The sequence below is a fragment of the Malania oleifera genome, chromosome 2 (genome assembly GCF_029873635.1).
Source record: "Malania oleifera isolate guangnan ecotype guangnan chromosome 2, ASM2987363v1, whole genome shotgun sequence".
Classification (NCBI taxonomy): Eukaryota; Viridiplantae; Streptophyta; class Magnoliopsida; order Santalales; family Ximeniaceae; genus Malania; species Malania oleifera.
In genome coordinates this window covers 110,025,309-110,050,179 of record NC_080418.1, presented here as the reverse complement: position 1 = coordinate 110,050,179, position 24,871 = coordinate 110,025,309, and the positions used below count along the sequence as shown (strand labels likewise).

General features: G+C 36.5%; 1 protein-coding gene across 1 annotated transcript; it reads right to left on the bottom strand.

Annotated features, from left to right (window-relative positions):
• Nucleotides 1-1,572: 1,572 nt before the first annotated feature.
• On the bottom strand, nt 1,573-24,526 carry LOC131148307 (pyrophosphate--fructose 6-phosphate 1-phosphotransferase subunit beta-like). Its single transcript, XM_058098023.1, has 16 exons — nt 24,325-24,526; nt 23,989-24,141; nt 23,760-23,881; nt 20,817-20,870; nt 20,582-20,688; nt 20,325-20,430; nt 5,017-5,080; nt 4,071-4,159; nt 3,446-3,577; nt 3,105-3,275; nt 2,893-3,008; nt 2,648-2,759; nt 2,448-2,532; nt 2,168-2,212; nt 1,951-2,019; nt 1,573-1,725 (listed from the first exon to the last, which is right to left on the bottom strand). The coding sequence occupies exons 1-16, from the start codon at nt 24,524-24,526 to the stop codon at nt 1,655-1,657; spliced, it is 1,698 nt and encodes a 565-aa protein (XP_057954006.1). The 3' UTR covers nt 1,573-1,654.
• Nucleotides 24,527-24,871: the final 345 nt, after the last annotated feature.

Genomic DNA, 24,871 nt, shown 5'->3' with positions numbered 1-24,871 from the left:
GGAGAAACTATGAATTTGCTCTCAAAAAGATTTTTGCAATGAAGAAAAGATGAGAGTAAATGATAATGAATGCTCTTTGATTTGAGAAAATGAGAGTATGAAATGCTCAAATAAGTTAGTATGAAAATATATTGGCAAAAGTATTTTAAAGGGTTTTGGGCTTGGTATATATAGGCAAAGACCTCAAGTAGCTATTTTATGACCATTTGGTTATTATTATAACAGTTTATTTCAAAAACTATCAATTTTTCGGCCGTTGGAATTCAACTCTCGATACGAATCGTGGACGAGTGTCGTCCAATCGTCGATGAGTGCTCTTCAATCGTCGACGAATCATCCCTTTTCGTCGATGAGTCACCTGAACTGAAAAACATATTTAGCTACTTGGAAAAATTCGTCGACAACTCAAATAACATTCGTCGATGAGTCAACCCCATTTGTCAACAATCAGTTTGGGCAAATTCTTAATAAAGCCACTGGTTGTATTAGTCGACGAATGCACCCCAATAGTCAACTAATCCCATGTTTTTCATACTAATAAGCCTTTTAATGAGTTTAACCTTTTAAGTAAAAGGTTTTCCATGAAAAGTTTGAGTTCCTAGGATTAGTCTATGGTCATTATTGAGTTTTCCAATCAGATCATATAAGGCATGCATTTACAATTAAAACTAAATAATATACAACTGAAAAAATTAAATGTCTTCCCTCTTTGCTCTTCAAATTTTCATGTAATAAGCCAGGTAATATGTGATTAAAGAACCTCATGACTTCCATATTGCAACGACCATTTGTGTATTATCAAAATAGAAATCGAACTCAAAAAGACAACAATCATTTAAGTTGTCAATGCGCGTTATCTTGGTTAGTGGGGAAATCTTGAATTATTAGTCAATAATTGGAACTTTTGAGGGAGATTCATCTCATCTCACAAACCCCATTTACTCCATTTTGAGTTTTAAACTTGTCCATAATAGGTAAGTGTGTCCCTAGAAAACAATACTCTTCTATTTTTTTTTTCTTTTCTTTTAAGGGAGATGTGTGTAATTTTTTTTTTTTTTTTTTACTTTTTATCTTACGTTAAATATTAAACCCAAAATTCCTATGAATTAACTTCTCCTAAGCCCTAACACTTGGATCAACTCCTTCTCAACTAGCCATTTTGTAAAAAACTTTAACAGTGCATGGACAAGTTCTGATGAGTGGTGATTGACTAACGGCAATGAAGAATCAACACTAAGTTATCTCCCCACCTCCCACCCTCACTTACAAGATATCAGTGATGAGAAGAGCATCCCACGCCATCGGGTCTAGAAAGGGCATGATGCGCATGCGCGTAGTCCGACCATGCTTGGAGAAACTGTTCATGATTTGAATATAACGCCCTTACGATTGGGTCAGAGCTCACCCTTAATTGAGACAAAGTATACTAAAAGCTGCAAAAAGAACAATTCCTAGTTAAGAAATGTGGACCCTTAATTTTATTTTTATTTTTCTTCCTTTCAATGGATCGATAAGAAAATTGGCAAGGTTTTTGGCTGGCAACTTATTCCTTCTCATGCTGGGTGCACCTTGGCAGAAGTAACGCATGAATAAACTTATCATTGGGAAAAATACAAGACTGGGTATCAACAAGAACCCACTAATGTTCCTAAGCCTAGGCTCCCAGCTCCAGCATAAGAGTGTGGTTGATATAATTGGCAGTTGGGCCAACAAACTGAGTGGGACCTGATCCAAAGAAGGGCAAAAAAAAATTCAAAATATTAATGACACATTATTCACATAACCAACTTAATATAGTAGTGAACATTCAAAATTTTACTATTTATCCTAGGAAAAAAATACACAAATCTCAATGTGAAGAGCCAGACCACAATGATTAAACTTTCTATTAAGTTTCTGGCACACCAAGATGAACCTAAAATGGTGTTGGAAGGAAATTCCGTGGCATACCTGGACTAATGTATCGATTATGAAGCGCCCAGTCATCCCGCATTGATGCAAATTTTTTGAATGGTGCTCCTGTAATTTCACAAATTCGGGTAGAGTTGTATTAAATTTTTCATCCCTCTAGAGGGAAGCGGAATACAGAAATAGCCAGATGAAGGCAACAACTTTAATCATATGACAAGGGCAACACAAGATTGATTATGGAGGATTTTAGTTTTACCTTCAAGTTCCACCATTGCTTTCTTGATCACTGGCTTGAACTTCCCTACAAACAAATAAATAAATCAACTTTCTCAGTTAAAAGGAGTGAAAAACATATGATTGGGTGCATAATAAAGAAATTGAGGACAGCAAGATCAATGGGTCATCTAAGACTAGTTATTAATCCTTCATATCACAATGCTCCACTGTCATAACCTTATATTAAGGGACCAACTGCTGTCAATGTTTCATCTTGCATTTTATGGAGAAGAAAAATGGAAATGTAGTATTAGTATTACCATGCCTCCTCTCAACATCCATCAAGGAAGTCAATGCTGTTCCACCAACCGTCCAGTCTTCAACAGGAGCATTCAAATTTCCTACCTGGAAAAATAATCAATATTTTTAAAATTTGAAGCTTAATATGAGCCCAGAAAAAATTTTGGAACCAAATATTGAAATGAAGAAAAGAAGCAAAAAGGCATATAGGAGCACGGACTGAAGAAATTAATCCAGTCTTTCCCGATTGGAGGAGGGCTCCAGCAGCATAACCCAAGGCATAACAGTAGTTGGCATCAAAGTTTGTAGGCAGACCACATCTCCCCTCATAACTGCAAAGGTGCAAAATCATAAGATACAAGAGAACTTATGCCAATAGGGTGATCATACAGTCGAATAACTCCTTTATAAACCTTCACCAAACACCAGATCAGAATGAATTAGACAAACAAAGATCTTGGTTACCCGAAAAAGTGAGATTGTCCTTTAAACTGCCCATTGTATAGGCCTTCCTGCTTTCTCTTCTCCAATTCAGTTTCCACCATTTCAATAAGCATTTTTTCTGTTTCTATCTTGGCAACCTAAAAATATGGTATGCATATGCATATTTAAAGAAGAAAAAGACTTTGCAACCAATAGCTGAAGGGCAAAGACACAATACTAGATGGAATAAGTACCTGAACATTCCCATGAGGATCTCTTTCTAACAACAGCTGCTCCTGAATTGCTTGAGGTAAAAATTCAAAAAGCTGATGGGATTGGTTGCGAAGTTTCTTTTTCCATACACCCTCTTCATCAACAACATCATGAGCTAGGATCTCATTGAGCTCAGAAATAAGCTGTTGTACCTGAAAATTGCAAACAACATTTAAAAAAAATGGACTGCCAAATGCGGCTAATATCTATAAGTTGCAAACTGAGCTTTTGAAACCCATTTGATTTTGTTCATAGTGTTTGCCAAAAAAGAGGAATGAAGTAAATAAAGAACACGTGTCTTCGTTAAAATTCTGAGTTTTACCTCAGGAATGAAATCAATCAGGCCTTCTGGTATAAGTATGACACCATAGTTAAGACCATGCTCTGCACGTTTACAGATTATGCCTGTAATATAATCAGTAACATTCTTCAGTGTCTGCTTTCCAGCAGCAACCTGCAGCAGGGGACATTGATAATTTGTACATGATAAAAAATTGCACAAGTATTCTCAATCATTGAGAGCAAGGAAAAATGGAAATTGAGAGAGTCTCCATCGGCTTTAAACTAGAGGGCACAATCCAGCAAAAAGCATAGGTGCCTTTCTTGCCTTTCAGATGACACGAAAATGACTGAAAAAGGATGCTGCTTTTTGTCATTTATAATAAAATAATTCAGAGTTTTTTATTTTACTATGAAAAATGAAAATCTTCCAGCCTCATCCATCACATAATAAGTAGTATAAGAGAACTCGTTTCCATAATTTTAAGGCCATAAGAAGTTGGATAACTAGGAAGGGAATCTAAAAAAAAAAAAACCTGTATCATTCTTGTGTAAATTACTTAGCCCATCGTTTGCATATTTTGTGCTGTTCTGCTGTAAAATTTTCCAAGTGCCCTGCATATCTTGCTAGTAGATGACTCAAATTATAAAGGATATCAGAAGGGTACCTCCTCTCCTATAATGGCAATGTTCGGATGAGTCTGCAGTGCACACTCCAGTGTTATGTGAGAAGCTGCTCGTCCCATGAGCCTCACAACTGCAGAAACAGACAATTAAAAAGAGGTCAGAATCTGGGCATTCCATTCCAATTCCAAAATGTCCTCAGTGCCAAGGCTAAAAGAACATGAGTGAAATAAATTGAAAACAAGATGTGGCCATGGAAACAAATGTGAGCCCTAAAGAGACATGTTGTATATGAAATTATGCTACAATTATAGAGACAGGCATGCCTGATTATGACATTCAGGGAGGGATATATGCAAATGGATTCCAGGAAGGTTCGTGGCTCAACTCTGACCAGGAAAAAGATTGAGGGATGCATAAGGTTGAAAAAAAAAAAAAAGGATAATCAGTTACCAGTAAAAACAAGAAAAACCAAACAAAAAAGAAAGCCTGAAAATGTATTTAATATTTTGGGTGTAATATTTCCGGGCGTTCAACCGAAATCCAGGTGAGATGCTCTGAATGTGTACTAGATATGGCTCTTGATGAATTTCGTTTAAATTGGAGTTGAGTTGTTACTGCAAAGTAGATATCTAGAATTGTCAAATTGGCTGAATAACAAGAAATAGACACCATTCACACCCTGATTTGCATAATTTAACAGAAGCTTAGCTATTTGCAGCCAAAAGGTTGAACAATTAACCAGAAAGGAATTAGATGGGCTTCAACAAGGTGGGGTGTCTATCCTCATGATATGCACTGGATGGCATATGCTTTTTTTTTTTTTTCAATAGCCAGTTATACTTCAAGCTCTGAACTAGTGTTATTCCCCGCGTATCATAGTATCTATTGCATAAAATAAAATAAAAAATTTATTCAATTGCTCATGCTGCAAAGAATTGTGCAAGAAATTTAGGTTATAACTTAACATGATAAATCTCTCATACTTACAGTGATAGTATTTTCCAGTTGATCGAGCATCTGTCATGATATTTCCAATCATTTCTGCATAGATCTGCACATTAAGAGGAAGAGCAAAAGCATTAAATTTAATAAGGGACAGAAAGAACAATCCACTGCTAGTAGAAGGTTGAACTCGTAACTGAAAAATGTATGGTTTCTTCCAAGGTCTTAAATTTCGATTTCAACTAAAATTTCAAAGCTCCAAAAGTATAGAAATTTCAGTTTTGATGTCAATTCCAATTTTGATTTTTGAAAAAGATGGAAATGAATATTAAATCATAGAATTATTTTATGAAACTTTACAAAAAAATTAATAGACATAATAATGCAAGGTTTAGAACTAATATATTATAAATTAATATATGAGGTGCAATAGCTTTAATATATTATTCATATTAAACATATTCAGTTAATATAAATGAGATTCATACATCGATTAAGTATCATTTATTTTAAAAATAAAGATAATTTAAACAAAAATGGTTAAATAAAATGTTGTATTGTTGTTACTAATTTTTCTTATAATTCCAAAAGTGCTTGTGATAATATTAAGAAATGTTAGTTTGCGTTTAAAATCTCACATTTGAATTCTAAGGAAATTTCAATCTTTAGTTAACATTTTGACGAGCTACGCTAAAACTTTGAGATTTTGATAAATTTGGGACAATTCATTGAAATTTCAATGAAAATTTCGTAAAATGGAAATCAAATATCATTCAATTTCAAGGGTGATGGAAAGCATAAATTTTGGTAAGTTTGTGAAAATTTAAGATCACGGTTTCTCCTTTTAAGACGTGTTTATTGATTTTGAAAACAAATACTAGCCTCAATCATTAGCTGTCTTACACGTGCATATTAGTTCTAAAACCCTTACTTTAATGCTGTAACTTTGAGAAATTAAACATCAACTTCGCCTGATTTTAAAGTGAATAAAAAAAATTTGAAGAAACCCAGAAATCTAGAATTGTGTCAACTGCAAAGCTGTTGGACAATGAAGCCAACAGAATCCTTGGAACTGCTAATCAAGGAAAAGGGATGGAATCAAAATTATTCAATTATCTTGGCTATGTTTACTTTGTAACTGACATGAGTCCATTTTTCAAGAAAGCGCATCAATAACTACCTTAACTATTGAGAGAGTTGTACTGCATCAAACTGAATATACTTTTAACATTTTAGCAGCGCTATCACTCGAATAGTTAATATTGTTGAAAATAAAGGATACAAAGTAGATGGAGAGAAGTGGATAAAGGATATAACACTTTGAAGATTTTGAGTCCACTTATTGCAAATGACTTAAGTACATAGCATAGGCTTTACTTTCAGCCTAGAAAATGTATTCGTTATAATTGCTATTAATACTTTTATTGTATTCTATTTGTGTGGTTACACAACTCCCTATAGATACATCTCCCAATTCAAAAGAATTTTCAAATACTTGAATCAAACACAATGAATATATATATATATTGTTTTTTGTCCCACATTGGTAGAAAAAGTTGTTTTGAATTTTTTTCTTTATTTATCCCACATTGGTGAGAAGTGTTTTTTGGACTTGAGGTTGAAGCTATATAAAGAGCTCAACTCTCCATTTGTAAAACACACCTCAAAGTTGTACTTTGTCAAGAAGTAGTGGATTGATCGTCAGCACGCGAGGACATAGGTAATTCTATACCGAACCTCGTTAAATTCTTGTCTTGTTCTTTTTACTATCTTTTATTATTAGTTTCTGCATTTGCTTCAGTTCTTTATATTTTCAATAGCATTAGTTGTAGTATTGGTGTTTGGCAGAAGTGGGGTGCCCGGCACAACAAGTGGTATCAGAGCTAGATTGAATAGTATCAATACGGAGGTGTTCCTTTGTTAGGATCCTTGATTCCATATTTGATACTTAAGAAAGACCTTGTCTAAGCGAGTGCTCAGAGACCATTGCGGCTCAATCGCTCCCTAGAGGTCGGCCTGGTCAAAGTGGAATTTCATGAAATAAAACAGAGTAGACACGATTGGTACATACTATTCATCCTAGGCCTTTTGCTTTGTTGGTTGCTATTGAATATATAGAAGATGGCAGAAACTAGTGCAGCAGTAAAAGAAACTCTGTCCACACGAACTCCAACCCCTTCGGCTTCGACATCATCGTCAAAGACTATAGCTAATGCTCGGTTTGAGGTGGAGAAATTTGATGGTACCAATAATTTTGGTATGTGGTAATGTGAGGTGATGGACATCCTATATTAGCAAGAGTTAGATATTGCTTTGGATGATAAACCTGTGGATATGGGTGACAGAGATTGGAAAAAGATCAATCATCGGGCATGTGGTACGATTCACCTGTGTCTCACTAAAAATTAGAAATATTGTGTTATGAGGGAGACATGTGTGATAGAAATTGTGCAAGACATTGAAAGATACATTTATAACCAAGAGTCTAGAAAATTGGCTCTTTTTGAAAAAGAAATTGTTTCTCTTCCAGCATCAACCAGGTATTTCGATTAATGAGCACATAAATGCTTTCAATAAAATTTTGGTCAATTTGTTAAATTTGGATGAAAAGGTGAAAGATGAGGATAAAGTCATATTGTTACTGAATTCTCTCCCTAATGATTATGAACATCTGACCACCACTTTATTGTATGGGAAAGATAAAGTTACTTATGATGTTGTTTGTACTGCATTGATTAGTACTGAATACAAAAAGAAGGATCAAAGGGTCCATAAGGAAACAGCAGAAGCACTAACAATAAGGGGACATTCTCAGAGTTGTATGCCTGGAAGGAGGAGTAAATCTCATGGGATGAGTAAATCTCGTGAGAGACCTGCTAAAGATGAATGCGCCTTTTGTCATGAGAGAGGGCATTGAAAGAAAGATTGCCCTAAATTACAATAGAAGAATAAGAGCAAAGTACATTCTAATGTCAATATAGCCAACGATGATGGAAGTGAGTCAGATTTTTCTCTTGTTGGAACATCTTCGTCACATTATTTTGGTGAGTGGATTTTGGGTTCTGGTTGTTCCTATCACATGTGTCCCATTAAGGAATGGTTTTCTAATTTTGAAGAATTAGATGGTAGGGTTGTTTTTATGGGAAATGATAATACCTGTGAAATAACTAGAATAGTATTAATACAGTTGAAATGTCAAGATGGGACTATTAAAACCTTGCCTGATGTTAGGTATGTTCCAAATCTAAAAAAAAATCTGATTTTATTGGGTGCCTTAGAATCTAAAGGATTCACTATCACTTTGAAATATGGAACCTTAAAGATTAAATCAAGTGCGCTAGTGGTGATGAAAGGAATAAGAAAAAAGAACTTGTATTATTTACAATTTAGTACAATTATTGACTCAGCAGCTGTTGTTTCTGAGAAAGATGTAGGCACAAATACAACCAGGTTATGGCATATGCGATTAGCACATGCAGAAGAAAAATCTTTGCAATAATTAGTTAAGCGAGGTTTGTTAAAGGGTGCAAAGGTGTACAAACTTGAATTTTGTGAGCATTACATTCTAGGAAAACAAATTAGAGTGAAATTTGGCACTGCAATCCACCAAACTAAAGGTATTTTAAACTACATTCATACAAATGTATGGGGGCCCACAAAAACAGTTTCATTAGGTGGTATGCATTATTTTGTTACTTTTGTTGATGATTTTTACAGAAGAGTTTTGGTGTATTCTATGAAGAATAAAAATGAAGTGTGTGATATTTTCCTTAAGTGGAAAAAATTAGTTGAAACTCAAACTGACAGAAAGATTAAACGGCTCAGATCAGATAATGGTGGTGAATACAAGAGTGACCCGTTTATGAAGGTATGTGAAGATGAAGGTATTGCTCAACACTTGACAGTTAGAGATACACCAAAGCAGAATGGGGTGGCAGAGCGCATGAATCGAACTTTGCTGGAGAAAGTTTGATGTATGTTGTCTAATGCTGGGTTAGACAAAAGGTTTTGGGCTGAGGCTGTTAGATATGCGTGACATCTCATCAATTGTCTACCATCATCTGCAATAGAGGGAAAAACACTCTATGAGGTATGGTCTGGAAAGCCTACTAGTGATTATGATTCTTTACATGTATTTGGTACTATAGCTTATTATCATGTTAAAGAATCTAAGTTGCATCTAAGAGCCAAGAAAGCAATATTCTTAGGGATAAGTGCTGGAGTCAAAGGACTCCGTCTTTGGTGTCTTGAGATGAAAAAAATTATTTTAAGTAGGAATGTGACTTTTGATGAACTTGCGATGATGAAGAAAACAATACGCAAGGAGTCACGAGTTGAAGAGAAGACCAGTGGTACTCAACAACAAGTGGAGGTTGAGACAATTTTGGGAAACCCAGTGAGAAATGATACTACACAAGGTAACTCTCCAATTACGGTGGGGAATAGTGTACAAGAAGAGGAGATTTCAATTCGAGAATCTTCACAGCAACAAGAATTAATTGTTTCTCAGAGGCCAAGACAGGAAATTCGAAAACCTGCTCAGTATACTGATATGGTGGCCTATGCACTTCCAATTGTGGATGATAATGTTCTTTACACTTTCAATGAAGCAATGAGGAACTCTACATCAGACAAGTGGAAAAGAGCGATGGATGAAGAAATGCAGTCTCTTCATTACAATCAGACTTGGGAGCTAGCCCAGCTGCCCAAGGGTAAGAAAGCAATTAGTTGCAAATGGGTTAATGTAAAGAAAGAAGGATTTTCAAATGCAAATAATGTTCACTTCAACACTAGATTGGTAGCTAAGGGCTACGCACAGAAGGAAGGCATTGATTATAATGAGGTATTTTCTCCAATTATTAAACATTCTTCCATTCGAATTTTGTTGGCTTTGATAGCACAATTGATCTTGAACTAGTTCAACTCGATGTAAAAACTGCATTTTTACATGGTGATTTGGAAGAGGAAATCTATATGACTCAGCCAGATGGATTTCAAGTTGCTAGAAAAGAAAATTAGGTATGTAAACTGGGTAAATCGTTGTATGGTTTAAAACAGTCTCCAAGATAGTGGTACAATCGATTTCATCAGTTTATGATGGGTCAAAAGAACATCAGAAATAAACATGATCATTGTGTTTATTTTCGTGGACTACAAAATGGATCTTTTATAGATTTACTCTTATATGTTAATGATATGTTGATAACTTCAAAGAATAGGGAAGAAATCAAGAAGTTGAAAAGTCAGTTAAATCAAGAGTTTGAGATGAAAGATCTTGGTGAAGCAAAGAAGATACTTGGCATGGGGATTCGCAAAGACAGAATGAGAGGAAGGGTTAGTTTGTCTTAGAAACAGTATTTGAAGAAGGTAGTACAGAGTCTTGGCATGTCTGAGCAGTCAAAACTAGTAAGCACTTCTCTTGCTCCTCATTTCAAACTTAGTGTAGTTTTTATCTCCTAAATCAAACGAAGAACGTCATTATATGTCACAGATTCCTTATGCAAGTGCTGTTGGTAGTCTGATGTATGCAATGGTTTGTACTAGACCTGATATTTCACAAGCTATTAGTATGGTGAGCAGGTATATGCATGATCTGGGTAAAAGATATTGGCAAGCTGTGAAATGGATTTTGAGATATATTATGAATACGATTGACGTTGGTATAGTATTTGAGAAAAATAATACTATTGAACAACGGGTTGTTGGATATGTGGATTCTAATTTTGCAGGTGATATGGATAAACGTCGAACAACTACTGGATATGTTTTTACATTTGCTAATGGTTCAATGAGTTGGAGGTCTACCTTACAGTCTACCATAGCCTTGTCTACAACAGAAGCAAAGTACATGGCAGCTTCAGAGGCTGTTAAGGAAGTTATTTGGTTGCAGGGTTTACTTGAAAATTTGGGAGTTGTTCAGAAGCACATTGTTGTGTTCAGTGATAGCCAGAGTGCTATTCATTTGGCAAAGAACCAAGTCTACCATGCACGAACGAAGCACATCGACGTTCGGTTTCATTTTATGTGGGATATTATTGATGGAGGCAAGATATTTCTTCAAAAGATTGCTACAGCTGAAAATCCCACAGATATGTTGACCAAAATTGTGACAACAATCAAGTTCAAACATTGTTTGGACTTGATCAATATCCTGCAAGTATGAATATTTTTGGAAGGCACTAATGATGTGAAACTCCAGAAAATGTTGGTAACTAAAAATTTTGTTGAATTTATCGTCAAGGTGGAGATTTGTTGTTTTTTGTCTCACATTGGTAGAATAGTTCCACATTGGTAGAAAAAGTTGTTTTGAATTTTTTCTTTGTTTGTCCCACATTGGTGAGAAGTGCTTTTTGGACTTGAGGTTGAAGATATATAAAGATCTCAATTCTCCATTTGTAAAACACACTTCAAAGTTGTACTTTGTCAAGAAATAGTGGATTGATCGTCGGCGCCCGAGGACGTAGGTAATTCTATACCGAACCTCGTTAAATTCTTGTCTTGTTTTTTTTACTGTCGTTTATTATTAGTTTTTGCATTTGCTTTAGTTCTTTATATTTTCAATAGCATTAGTTGTTGTATTGATGTTTAGCACAAGTAGGGTGCCCGACACAACAATATATATATGTATATGTATGTATATCAAGTTTACTTTATTTATTTATTTTTTAGTTTCCAAATAAACTTGATTTTGACTTTATCCTAAGAAGACTCCTTAATTTGCTCAAGTCATCAGTTGAGAGACTTGGTGAATATATATGCAGCCTAGTCTTGAGACTTCACAAACTTTTGAGTTGTACTTCCTTGTTTCCAGTGCTTTCTCTGATAAAGTGAAACCTTGTATTTATATGCTTGCTTTGATCAAGAAACACTAGATTCTTTATGCTATCATAGAATTGTTATCCACATATATCTTTATTGGTTCTTCTTGCACCATCTTCAATACCTTTAACAAATTTATAAGCTCAAATTGCATGACACAAGCATGATGTAGCTGCAACATACTCTGTTTCACAAGTTGAATAACTATAGCTCGTTTCTTCGATATCCATGCGAATGCTATGTTGTCTGTCCCATGAAAAATACAGATCTGGTTTGTTGTGAATGAACTATGAATTTTGCACGGCGGAATTTAAATGAAGCAAACGGTGAAGAACCAAAATGGAACACACACACAGTATATCTGAAAGCAAGAATAACAACACAAAGATTTACGTGGTTCGACAATGCCTACATCCACGAGAGCAATCGGCAAATATTTTCACTATGTAAATGTCAAAGGAGACAATACAATACAATTTACAATGATCTTCTTCACTCAATACACTCGGACAAGTGTATAAATAAAGTTTCCTTCAGAGGTTTCCCCCCAAAACCCAACCAACTTAATGTTCAAATTCAAATTTTGAATTCAACCTCGCTGCCCAGAACAAAACCATCGACGGTTTTCCTGAAACTATTGACGGAATAAAATACCGAGAGCATATTTCTGAGATTTCTGAGAATTCAATTAAACCGTCGACAAATTTCCCTAGAATGTTGATATTAACTATGTTCTCCTCCTTGTGTATGTTAACCATTCCAAGAAATGAGCCACCAAACACAACATGGTTGTACTCTTCTGATCATCCATATATCTAACCCAATCACTATCATTGTATCCCACAATCTTGAATACACTAGAACACGAATAATATATTCCAAAATCAAGCATACCTCTAATGCATTGTAGAACCCTTTTGGTTGCCTTTCAACTGGGATATAGTTGGTGCTTCCATGTATCTACACACCAAACCTACTCCAAAAATGAATATCTAGTCTTGTGCATGTCAAATATCAAAGACTTCCAACAAAATTTCGAAGAAAGGTAGGATCATCATCCTTCGATAACCTAACTCCATACTCCATGTAGGCTCTACCTCTTCTTTTTCTTCTCCAACACAATTGTTTATTTCGTTAACATTGTCACGAGTTCTATGCTTACATGAATAATGACCATATTTGTTGCAATTATAACATCTAATTTGAGATTTTTCATAGCTTTATCTTCTCAAATTTGATCCGCTTCTATGTCCTCTAGTGAATTGATAATTTTGATTCCTCTCATCATTGTTAGATGAGTTAGAATCACTTCTTCTTCCAATTCCTCAACCTTAACCACGACCACAACCACAACCACATCTACATCCACATCCTCGTTTATCATAACTTTTTCTTCTCTCCTTGAAAGAAAGTCTGGTTTGAAGAGCCAACTGCAACGATTCTTGCTTCTTTTTAATAAGCCTTTCTTTATAGGGCTTGCAAATACTCCATGAGCAGATCAATTGCCATGGACTACAAATCCTTTGATTCTTCAATGGCAACAACAACATAGTTGAATTTTGAGTCCACTGGTCAGAGGATTTTTTCTATTGCTCGAGCATCTTTTAAATCTTCCCCATATCTTCTCAATTCATTAACAATACCCCAAAACTCTTGAAAAATAATCGGAAACTAACTTAGAATCTTTCATGTGTGGTGTTTCAAACTCACCTCTAAGTGTTTTGGGATGAACTTTCTCCACTTTATTGACTCCTTTTTGTTAGTTTAGTAGGTTGTCTCATGCTTGTTTGGGAGAAGTTGCACTTGCAACTTTTTCAAACCTTGATATATGAGGATGAAAGCCTTCCGATCCTTCTTTCTTGAATCTTTTAAAGCAACCTTTTGTTCTTGATTCAAGGTGCCCTCATCTTGCTATTCTATGTAACCTTTCTCGATGATCTCCAAAACATCTTGATATCCAAGTCATGCTTTCATTCTTGACGCGCAGCGATTTTAATCTTCCGATCAACAAAATAAATCACACAAAGAACATTCACAGAAAAATGGAGACGAGAGATTTTACGTGCTTCGGCAAGGTTGCTTAGGTCCACGAAGCATGCACCTGGAGAAAAATTCACTATGAAACGATGGTAGTACAAGATTTGATCAGTCTCTCCCCGATCCCAGATCCCCTGTACACCCCCTCACCTTCAACAAGTTGAAGAAAAGTTCTTCCAAGAGAGAACCCCTCTTTAGCTCTCTTTCCAGAAAATGACAAGCAATCCCTGTATTTTCCCATGATTTACAAACATATATATGACACCACACAACCATTGGATTTAGAGACGATCCAATGGCTGTGATAAAAGCCACAATAAATAAATAAAAATAAACTTTTAATCACAGTCAAGCACAACATTCCATCCCCGTGCTCTGGGATGCTCTGTCAACAATCAACAAGAGACTACATTAACTAAGTCCAGACAGCGCTTGAACTTAGCTAATGTAACAGGCTTCGAGAGCATATTTGCAGCATTTCCATCTGTGTGGATCTTCAATAACTGAAACTTACCACTTTCAAACCAATCTCTAACTACATGGTACCGCACGTCAATATGCTTCATGCGAGAGTGGTAGACCTGATTCCTTGCCAAGTGGATCGCACTCTAACTATCATAGAATGCGTATAACCTATCCTGCATAATACCAAGTTCCTAAATCAGTCCAGTTAACCACAAAGCCTTCTTACCTGCCTCTTCCAAAGCTATGTATTCAGCTTCTATAGTAGACAAAGTTGTAGTAGGTTGCAACATAGCCTTCCAACTAATGGAACCACCAGCCATGGTAAAAATGAAGCCAGAAGTAGACCTCCTCTTATCCTCCACATAACCCTGAACATTACAATCATCAGTACTTTCAGACAGGATACCATAATCAAAAGTGCCACACAAATATCTGAAAATTCATTTCACTGCATTCCAATGCATTCTACCTAGATTAGCCATATATTTGCTTACCAAACTAACTGCATATGACAAGTCTGGTCTACTACACACCACAGCATACATCAGACTCCCTATTGCACTGGCATAAGGCACACTAGCCATATCCAACTTATCCTCATCAGTAGAAGGACACAGTTTAGCAGACAACTAAAAATGAGCAGCTAGAGGTGTACTTACTTGTTTAGCCTTATCCATGTTAAACCTTTCCAACACCTTCTCAATATACTTACCCTGTAACAACCACAGCTTCTTCTGTTGTCTGCCCCTCCTGATTTCCATGCCAAGGATCTTTTTAGCTGCGCCAAGATCCTTCATCTCAAACTCATCTTGTAACTTGCCTTTCAACAAATTCAACCCATCAGTATTGTTAGAGGCAATCAACATGTCATCCACATATAGCATAAGGATCACATATACACCACTGTTAAGCAATCTGAAGTAAACACAACTGTCATAACTGCTTCTAACATACCCAATCCTCAACATATAAGAATCAAACCTCTTATACCATTGCATAGTGGATTGCTTTAAACCATAAAGAGACCTATTCAACTTACATACCAGGCGCTCTTTACCTTTTTCCACAAACCCCTCTAATTGCTCCATAAAGATATCTTCCTCCAACTCGCCATGAAGGAAAGTTGTCTTTACATCCATCTATTCCAGATTTAAATCATGCATGGCAACCAATGCTAACAAGGATCTAATAGAAGCATGCTTAACAACAGGAGAAAATATTTCATTATAATCTATACCTTCTTCCTATTTGCATCCTTTTGCTACTAACCTAGCCTTATATTTTATCCCTTCTCATTCTGAAGTAGATTCTTTCTTTCTGAAAACCCACTTACAAACAATCAACTTCCTGTCCTTGGGCTTCTGAACCAACACCTAAGTGTCATTCTTATGAAGAGACTCCATCTCCTCAACCATGGCTCCAAGCCAACTATCTCTTTCAGAACTTTGAACTTCTTACTGAAAATCAGAAGGATCTTCACTACTAGTAATCAAAACAAATGCAACTAAGTCCTTAAACTCATACCTGACCGGAGGCTTAACATTCCTCCTTTCTCTTCCGGTGGCTAGCCCTGTAGGCTCATGTCTATCACCTGTCTAAGGAATTTCCTAAGGAACTGTAGCCTGTCTCACTGTATCCTATGCAACAGAATCAACAACAGTAGTCTGAGTATTACCTATACCTGAATTCTGAATACTATCCAGCTCCACCTGAATAGGTACTCCCGTTGAATCAGACTCCACCTTCTTATCAGCATTCTCCTTCAATATGACTTCCTCATCAAAAACCACATCCCTACTAATGACCACCTTCCGTGCTATAGGGTCCCACAACCGGTATCCCTTCACTCCTTCTTGGAAACCAAGAAATACGCACCGTTTGGACTTAAGAGTCCAACTTTGGATCTGTCTTTTTCCTGCACATGCACATACGATGGACAACCAAATGTTCTCAACACAAAGTAATCTACTAGCTTACCTGTCTATACCTCCTTAGGAACCTTTGCGTTGATAGCTATAAAAGGAGACCTGTTTACCAGGTAGCATGCCATACTCACTGCTTCTGCCCAGAATGACCTAGGCAGATTAGCCTGAATCCTCATACACCTTGCCCTCTCTAGTAATGTTCTGTTCATCCCTTAGGCACCCCATTCTTCTGTGGCCCATGTGGAACTATATAGTGCCTAGTGATCCCCTCTTCCTTACAGATGTCAATGAACTGGTTGTTTTTTTACTCCAGTCCAATGTCAGATCTCAGAACCTTCACATGTTTCCATGTTTGCTTCTCTACCTGAGCTTTCCATTCCCTGAACTTACTGAATACCTCACTCCTCTGCTTCAGAAAATACACCCAGACTTTCTTGGAAAAGTCATCAATAAATGAGATAAAATAAATAGCACCACTGTGAGACTATACTTGTACTGGACCCCATACATCTTAATGAATGTACTCCAGCACCTCCTTGCTCTTATGCTTTCCTATTCTGAAACTCACCTTGCCCTGTTTACCAAACAAGCTGTATTTATAGAACTTAAGCTTACAACAAGAATTACCTCCTAGTAAGTTCCTCCTGTGCAGCTCCTGCAAACCACGCTCACTCATGTGACCCAACCTCATATGCCACAAAGTAGTATCATCTGTATCTGTATCTGTATCTGAGGAGGTACTAACTATAGCTCCACCTGTCACTATGCTACCCACCAAAGTGTACAAATTGTTCCTCAGATGACCCTTCATTATTACCAGTGAACCTCCACTTTCAGCACACCATCTCTAGCTGAAAAGGAGAAACCATTACTGTCCAAATAGCCCAAGGAAATCAGATTCTTTTTCAGATCTGGAACATGCCTCACATCCCTGATGATTCTAACCACACCATCAAACATCCTGATTCTAACCGTTCCAATACCAAGAATACCACAGGAAGCATAATTACCCATCAACACCGTCCCTCCACAGATTGGTTCATAGGAGTCAAACCAGTCCCTGTATGGACACATATGATATGAGCACGCCGAATCCAAAGTCCAAGTATCGGCTAAGTAACTGGAACCTGTAGTAACAGCCAAAAGATCCCCATAAAAAACTGATGAACTGCTCTCCACTACAGTAGCCCGCTCAATCTTCTTCTTGTTCTTTTCCTCTAAATCTCTTTTCCTCCTTAGACAATCCTTCTTCATATGCCCTTCTTTCCCACAATAAAAACAACCACTCCTCCAATTCCCACTCTTACCCCTGGACTTAGATTGAGATTTCCCTCTATTCCAATTACCCTTACTAGAACTCCTGCCCCTCTATTGGCTAGACTCACCCTTCGCCACCAACCCTTCTCCATGTCCTGGATGATCTAGTTTGTAAAAATTCTCACTCTCCAGAATGGCAGTAGTCACCTCATCAACTATAAGAGTCTCTTTACCTAGCAATAGTGTGGTTTTCAAAGTATCAAGTGAACTGGGAAGCAAATACAACAAAATCAGTGCTTTATCTTCCTCTTCAATTTTTACCTCAATACTCTGCAACTGCATGATTATCTTATTGAAATAATTGAGGTGATCTCTGACTTCTCTGTGCCCTCAGTCATCCTCAACTGATACAACTATTTCTTTAAATACAGTCTATTAATTAGGGACTTGGACATATAAATATTCTCCAATTTTTTTCCAAAGCTAAGCTGGTGTTTCATTCAACACACTGTATTTAATTTCTGGAGCTAAACTTAAGTGAATGGTACTTACCGCTTTCATTTCCAGCTCCTCCCACTAATCATCTGACATGGTTTCTGGCTTCTTACCTTTCCCATACAGTGCCTTAATCAGTCCCTATTGGACCAACACATCATTCATAGTGCTCTGCCACAAACTGAAATTATTTTTCTTATTCAAGGGCTCCACCTCAAACTTGGTCATCGAAGTACTCGCCATTAAAAAAAAAAAAAAAATTTCTTCTCTCCTCTGACATCAGCACCTATCAGGATGACATTAGCAACGGCACCTGCGTCAGCTTCTACGTCAGCGTGACGTCAGTGCTCCATGAGAAGGATCTGCGCCTCAACCCACGCTTTGACCCGATTCTAAATCCGGGCCTGTCACCCAATTTTGGCACTGTTCATCATGTTCTTCATCCAAGAAAATTTTTTTTTCTTCTGAATTTTTTTTTTCACACCTTCAATTGAAAAATTCCGGAATAATTTTCCGACACCTAATCTAAATCTTCACGTACCTCAACTTGATCTAAACGAACCGCTCTAATCTTGAGCACTCCTGTGGAAAAACTTCAAATCCAAAAAAGTTTCTTTCGATCTGCTCTGATCTATCAGATCTGCACCCAATCGAAACTATGCTCTGATACCACTTGTTGACATGCAGCGATTTTAATCTTCCGATCAAAAAATAAATCACACGAAGAACATTCACAGAAAAATGGAGACGAGAGATTTTACGTGGTTCGGCAAGGTTGCCTACGTTCACGGGGCGTGCACCTGGAGAAAAATCCACTATGAAACGATGGCAATACAAGATCTAAACAGTCTCTCCCCGATCCCAGATCCCCTGTACACCCCTTCACCTTCAACCCGTTGAAGAAAAGTTCTTCCTAGAGAGAACCCTTTCTAGCTCTCCTTGCACAAAATGACAAGCAATCCCTATATTTTTCCATGACTTACAAACATATATATGACACCACACAACCATTGGATTTAGAGACGATCCAATGGTTGTGATAAAAGCCACAATAAATAAATAAAAATAAACATATTTTTAACACATTCCACTACTCGAATTATCAAAATTATTTTTGGTGAGAGAGACTTGAAATGGACTTGCCATCATTTGAAACACTAGACACAGACTATGCTTTGATACCACTTTGGTGAAAATAGAGGATACAAAGTAGATGGAGAGAAGCGGATAAAGGATATAACACCAAAGTTTTTAGTCCACTTGATGCAAATGACTTAGAGTACATGACTATTTATAGACTTCACTTACAGCCTAGTACATGTATTTGTAATAATTGCTATTAACACTTTTATTGTATCCTAATTATCTAGTTACATGAATCCCTATATATACATCTCCCAATTCAAAAGACTTCAAATACTTGAACCAAACACAATGGATATATATCAAGTTTTTTTTTAAATTTCCAACAAATATGTGACTGCAGTAATTGCATCAGTGGAAAAAATGGAGAGATGAGACACCAACTCAATACATACTCATATTTATGGACCATTTTATACTTATTTAGGCTCATCACAACGACCTGTAAGTAAAATGGCCTCTGCCAGATCTTTCTTCGGAAACCTTCGGGTCAAAAGTGGCATCATTACCATGCCACTGCTAATTGATAAACCATCCTCCCTGTCCCCATTCATTTCAACCAGTTACAGACTCAAGGCTTCTGTTTCAATTTTCTACATGAACATGTTGTGACTGCCGCTACCACAAAATTACGTAAAGAAAGAGCTTGTAGTTTCAGTCCAAGTTTAGAGTGACCTTAATCCAAGTCAGTCTAGATGGTTGTAAAGTTGTAATACGAAACCTAAGTGCATTGCAAACAAAGAGATATGCATGCAAAGTAGGGTGTGGATTTATGAATAAATAGTTTAATGGATGACCATCATCATCACTTCAGCAGCACACACGTTTTACGCATATATGGGACACCAGGATGCTTGATTAGAGCTCAATGTGGTGTATTTTCCTGTTAAGTTCATATTTACTTGTAATTATGTGTTGTAGATAACTATAGGGTATAAATACATTGCTAGTTGTTTGCTGGTTAAGTTTTGCAATCTAATTAAAATTTCAGAATCTCTCCTGTTTCCCTCTCCCTTTCTCTATGTACACTGTGCAGCCCCTTCCCTCTCCTTCTTCTTCTTCTTCTTCTTACCCTCTCTTATTTCTCTCTTTCCCTCTTATTTCTCTCTTTCCTAGAAATTCCCTACTATCTTGCATCGTGGTTATTGAAAAATCTGATCAGAAAGTATGGCTCATAAAGTTATAAAGTAGGATTGCAAAAACAGTAACAACCTTGCATGCAGTGTCAAATCCAAAACTTGTGGGAACCTCTTTGCACTTCAAATCACCATCAATGGTCTTTGGACATCCAATTACACGGGTTTTCAATTTTTTCCCCCTGATAAATCAAACAAATAAGTTAAATTGTGCACTTGAATAATTTCCAAATATACAACAAGTAATATTGCAATACAAGAACATATGTGGTGCAATTTAACAGACACACAAGCAGAGTCATCAGCAGTTTCCTTTGAAGGCACACACTGTACCTGAAATTTTCAGCAAGGAGGCATGCATTGGTGTTTGAGTCATCCCCACCAATGACAACTAGCCCATCTAAATCAAGTTTCAAAGCTGTTTCTTCTGCTTCCTTGAACTGAGAAGCATGACCATTATACCCAAACATAAGATTGGAAACAATTTAGCATAGAACAAAACCCGTACTGACAAAGGATAAGAACATATCATGAATGAAACAATCTCATGAAAAACACAGAAAATTACCTGCTCTGGAGTTTCAATCTTGTCCCTGCCACTACAGATCATATCAAAGCCGCCCTGTGAACCAGAACCGAAATTACTTTAGATATGCATTTGTCCATCAGATAAAACATATTCAATAATCACTTAGAAAAGTGAAGCCTATGACACTATTTTTAACAAATTCTGTCATTTTCTCATGGCATTGGAATCCCATAAATACAGTGCATTCATATCATGCATAAATATACACAACAAAGGACTATGTACTAAAACATATTGAAAGATAGTTGACAGAATCCTTTTTCTTGGGAAAACATTCAATGAGTTTAACCAATTTCTCCTAATAAGTGAAGAGGGACATTTTTCAAGATGCATTTTTCCCCTTATTCATCACAAATACCCTTCTTCTACAAGTTTAAAATTAAAATATAATTAATTAATTATCACTAAGAGGTAATTAACAAATTTGTATTTTTTGAAAAGCAACAGATAATTCCCTATTATCTAAACTCCATTATTTCCAAAAAACATTTATATTTAAGGCTGTGGAGCACACGGTAGTGTGTACCCATAACTAGCATTTTAGAAAGTTCAATCAAGATGAGGTGTGCTTAAAAAACTCGGACACAATATGAAATACATTAATTCTTGAGAGGAAAACGCATAATACAGTAAGTCTTATCCATTTGCAAAAACAGGAGTTCCTTTTGCACCGTTTTGGTTGAGGCTTACGCATTTGAGCTTGTGAATTTTAGTCACAGTTGATAAGTAAGGTTGGCAAAATTTAATCAGATGTATCCATATCAATGTTGTTAAAATCAGGATCCCACATCATTGGAAGGATTAGCAAGTTCAGGTCATAGGATTAGATTGAGGATTTTAAGATTCTACTAACAATACGTAGATATAGATTCATCTATATATTATTTTTAATAAATTTAAATATTATAAACTTAAAAAATGATCTAATAAGTGTTGAAGGCTAGAAAAATAACCAGAAGCTTATATGCTAGAGTCCTCATATAACAATAATATTCCTCATTTAAGTTGCTGCATTCCTAAATCAAACCAACTTGTAAAGAAAAAGGAATAAATACTTATACAAAAAAAAAAAAGCATATTTTTTACCAGAAATTATACTAGAATTGCCGAGTTCATCAAGCTTGTCATTAAAATCGTCGTCATCACAACAATATTATTATCAAATGCATTAGTGTATTAAATATATGTAAATAGCCTCTGTTAGGGATCTAGGAACAATAATCACACACACGAGCAAAATAAGCACACAAAATAAGAACACCAGATTTACATGATTCGGTCTAATCTGACCTAAGTCCACGGAGCACACCGAATATATTATAACCTGGAAGAAAAAAAAAAGGGAAGAGACACACACTCAACTCAATTCTTCTCACACTTTTCTCTCTCTCGCCTTCAGCACTCTCACACTCCTCGGTCACTCACTTCACTATATTCACATTCACGTACAATTGCTTCATTATATAGCTATATTGAATGGATAGGAAAGAAATGGAGTAATTGGGATATTTAATGGGTTATTTTAGCACGCGGGCATTATCATTCCAGCGCAGGCATTAATGGGTTATTTGAGTCCATAATTTTGTTAACATTAGGTATATCAAATGGTGTCCTAATTTGTCAATTACTTGTACAAGTTATGCAATCAATTTGGTAAAAAGTTTAAAAATATAATTTATTGTAGGATCTTACAAACTTACCACGATCCCATCCTACTATGATCCTTATCCAATCCTACAAATTTTCGATTCTAAGTACATAGGATTAGGATCATTTTGGTAAAGTAAGGGATCGTACGATCGCAATTTGAACCACCATGACCCATAAGAAAGGATTGAAAAATGCTGTATGAATCTAAAGCAGAACTGAAATCCTTTTACAAGTGACCAAGAGTTGCATATAGTATCATGAAAAAAATTTGAATTTTGCAATGTTATGATTATCTCTTAGGACAGTGTATACATGAATGAATTGGCCAGTAGCTTATAAATCACACTCTAATTTTTTTTTTTTAAATATTTCTAATTTTCCTCATTTTATCAATACATATATGCAATTTATGTGTATATGTTTATATGAAAATTTACATTTTGAAAAAGCTCACATCTTAGTGCCTTGAGATTTATGCCTTGCCTCATTAGGCTAAAAATACATCACGTTAGACCTTTCACCTTTGGCTTTAAAACATCAAGTTTAATGTAATCATTGAACGCTGAAATTTTTCTCGCCAAACTAATTCTCAAATGAAATAGCTAGGTGCACAGATGTCTGACAGTAGGCACATGCACTGATGCGCATATCAAGGCATGTGTCCAAAATGGCATAGGATAGTTATTATTGAAAGGGACTGATTTCTTTAGGTAGTTCCTGCTTGGTTTTATCTGATGTACCAAAGAAGAAAAGTTACTAATGAAAGGGAGAGAGTTCTATCTATAAAGCTCATCTGCAAAGATCCCATTTTATGTATAGAAGGGGGGGGGGGGGGGGGAACTTTTAAAACCAGTGGTAGTTAAATTGAAAATTTGCCTCTTCGTAAAATCTAATAAAATTGAAATTTTGAGGCTGCTTTCAAAATCAAAGATAGGTTAGATAGCCTTTAAAATTAAAAGGTTTATTGTTTTCAATCACCCACTTTGAACAATGTCTCAACCCATAAATAACATCCACAGAAACCAACTTTGCCAACAAGTGGTTAAACTCTTCAAAATAATAATAATAATAATAATAATAATAATTAACATAAATTATCCTCTATTCGATCAAAATCTCCCACTATAACCAAAGATTAAAATTATTCGTGGCATGCATTAAGTTCTAAACTCAAATTCAACTTAATGAAAAGCTGCATGCATTATTGGTTTAATTTGACCGAATCAAGCATAAAGTCACAAGCGAGTTAAAAAGGACGACTAAAATACTCACCTGATTTCTGTAGGGATAGATGAAGTCTGTCGTCAACTCAACATACTTACACTTCATGATCCCGGCAGGACCCCCCCTGAATCCATACATTGTGCTTCCCTTTGTCCGATCCTGCAAGTAATCTAACAACAAAACCCAAAAACCCATTCTTCAATAATTTTTTTTTTTTTTTTAAAAAAAGCAATCTTTATCTGTCTACAACTTAGATTTAAGTAGAAAAGATCCTCACCAAAAATTCCACAAATCACATTGTGCCCACCAGGAGCCTGTCCTCCTGACAGAACCACACCAATCTTCAAACTCTGACCCGATTCACCATCTCCCCCCACCACCATTGCCGATGGCTGTCCAAACAGATTCGGAAACAGCTTCGCAATCTCATCTGCAATGTTCCCACTCGTTAGACGACATAACTAAACCATCACAAATCTTCCTCCATTTTTCCTTCAGGAAAAATATTACAGAGAGACCAAAAAAAGAGATCAATTTTTTATGCTCGTCTTCGAAGTTTCGCACTCGAACATGACAAAACTCCGAATTTTGCGTTCAAAGCACAAAATACGACCTGGGTTTCCGGCGGCAGAGCTCGGCGGACCGTCGACGACGTTGAAGGAGCCTCTGAGGACGGAAGGGAGCGGGAGGGAGTGGTTGAGGCGGCCTGTTTGAACTTCGCTGTACACGGCGGCGGCGCGGCCGGGCGTGGGTCCTCTTGCGGATGAGTTTCCGGCGGCGGCGCGGCCTTTGAGGGCTGCGGAGGGAGAAGGCATTATCGACAGGTAGGAAGAAACACTGTGAAAGTGAAAAACGTTGATGGAAGGAAGACGGGCTCTGTTGTATGCATTGGTAGTTTGTGCAATTTAGTAGGGGGGGAGAGTTCGTTAAGGAGAGGGGCAGAAGTGTCATTTTGGGTTCCGCCCCGTGGGGAGTGACTCTGGCTCGGTTAGGGATGGCATTGAACCGATCAGATCGGGCGATCACTGCGGCTTTAACGGCGTCGTTTTCCTGTTTTTTAATTCCATTTTTTATAGTATAAAATAGATTATAAAAACGTACTTATTTATATTATCACTTTCCTGTTTCTCTTATCAATTTTCTGCTCTTTGTCAAAAAAT

What these genes read in the sequence shown, in the direction of transcription:
- LOC131148307 (XM_058098023.1), bottom strand. Translation starts at nt 24,526, where the DNA reads ATGCCTTCTCCCTCCGCAGCCCTCAAAGGCCGCGCCGCCGCCGGAAAC. An exon ending in AGCAATGGTGGAACTTGAAG is followed by an intron (nt 2,020 to 2,167) that starts GTAAAACTAAAA and finishes GTGAAATTACAG; the next exon opens with GAGCACCATTCAAAAAATTT. An exon ending in TAATCGATACATTAGTCCAG is followed by an intron (nt 1,726 to 1,950) that starts GTATGCCACGGA and finishes TCTTTGGATCAG; the next exon opens with GTCCCACTCAGTTTGTTGGC.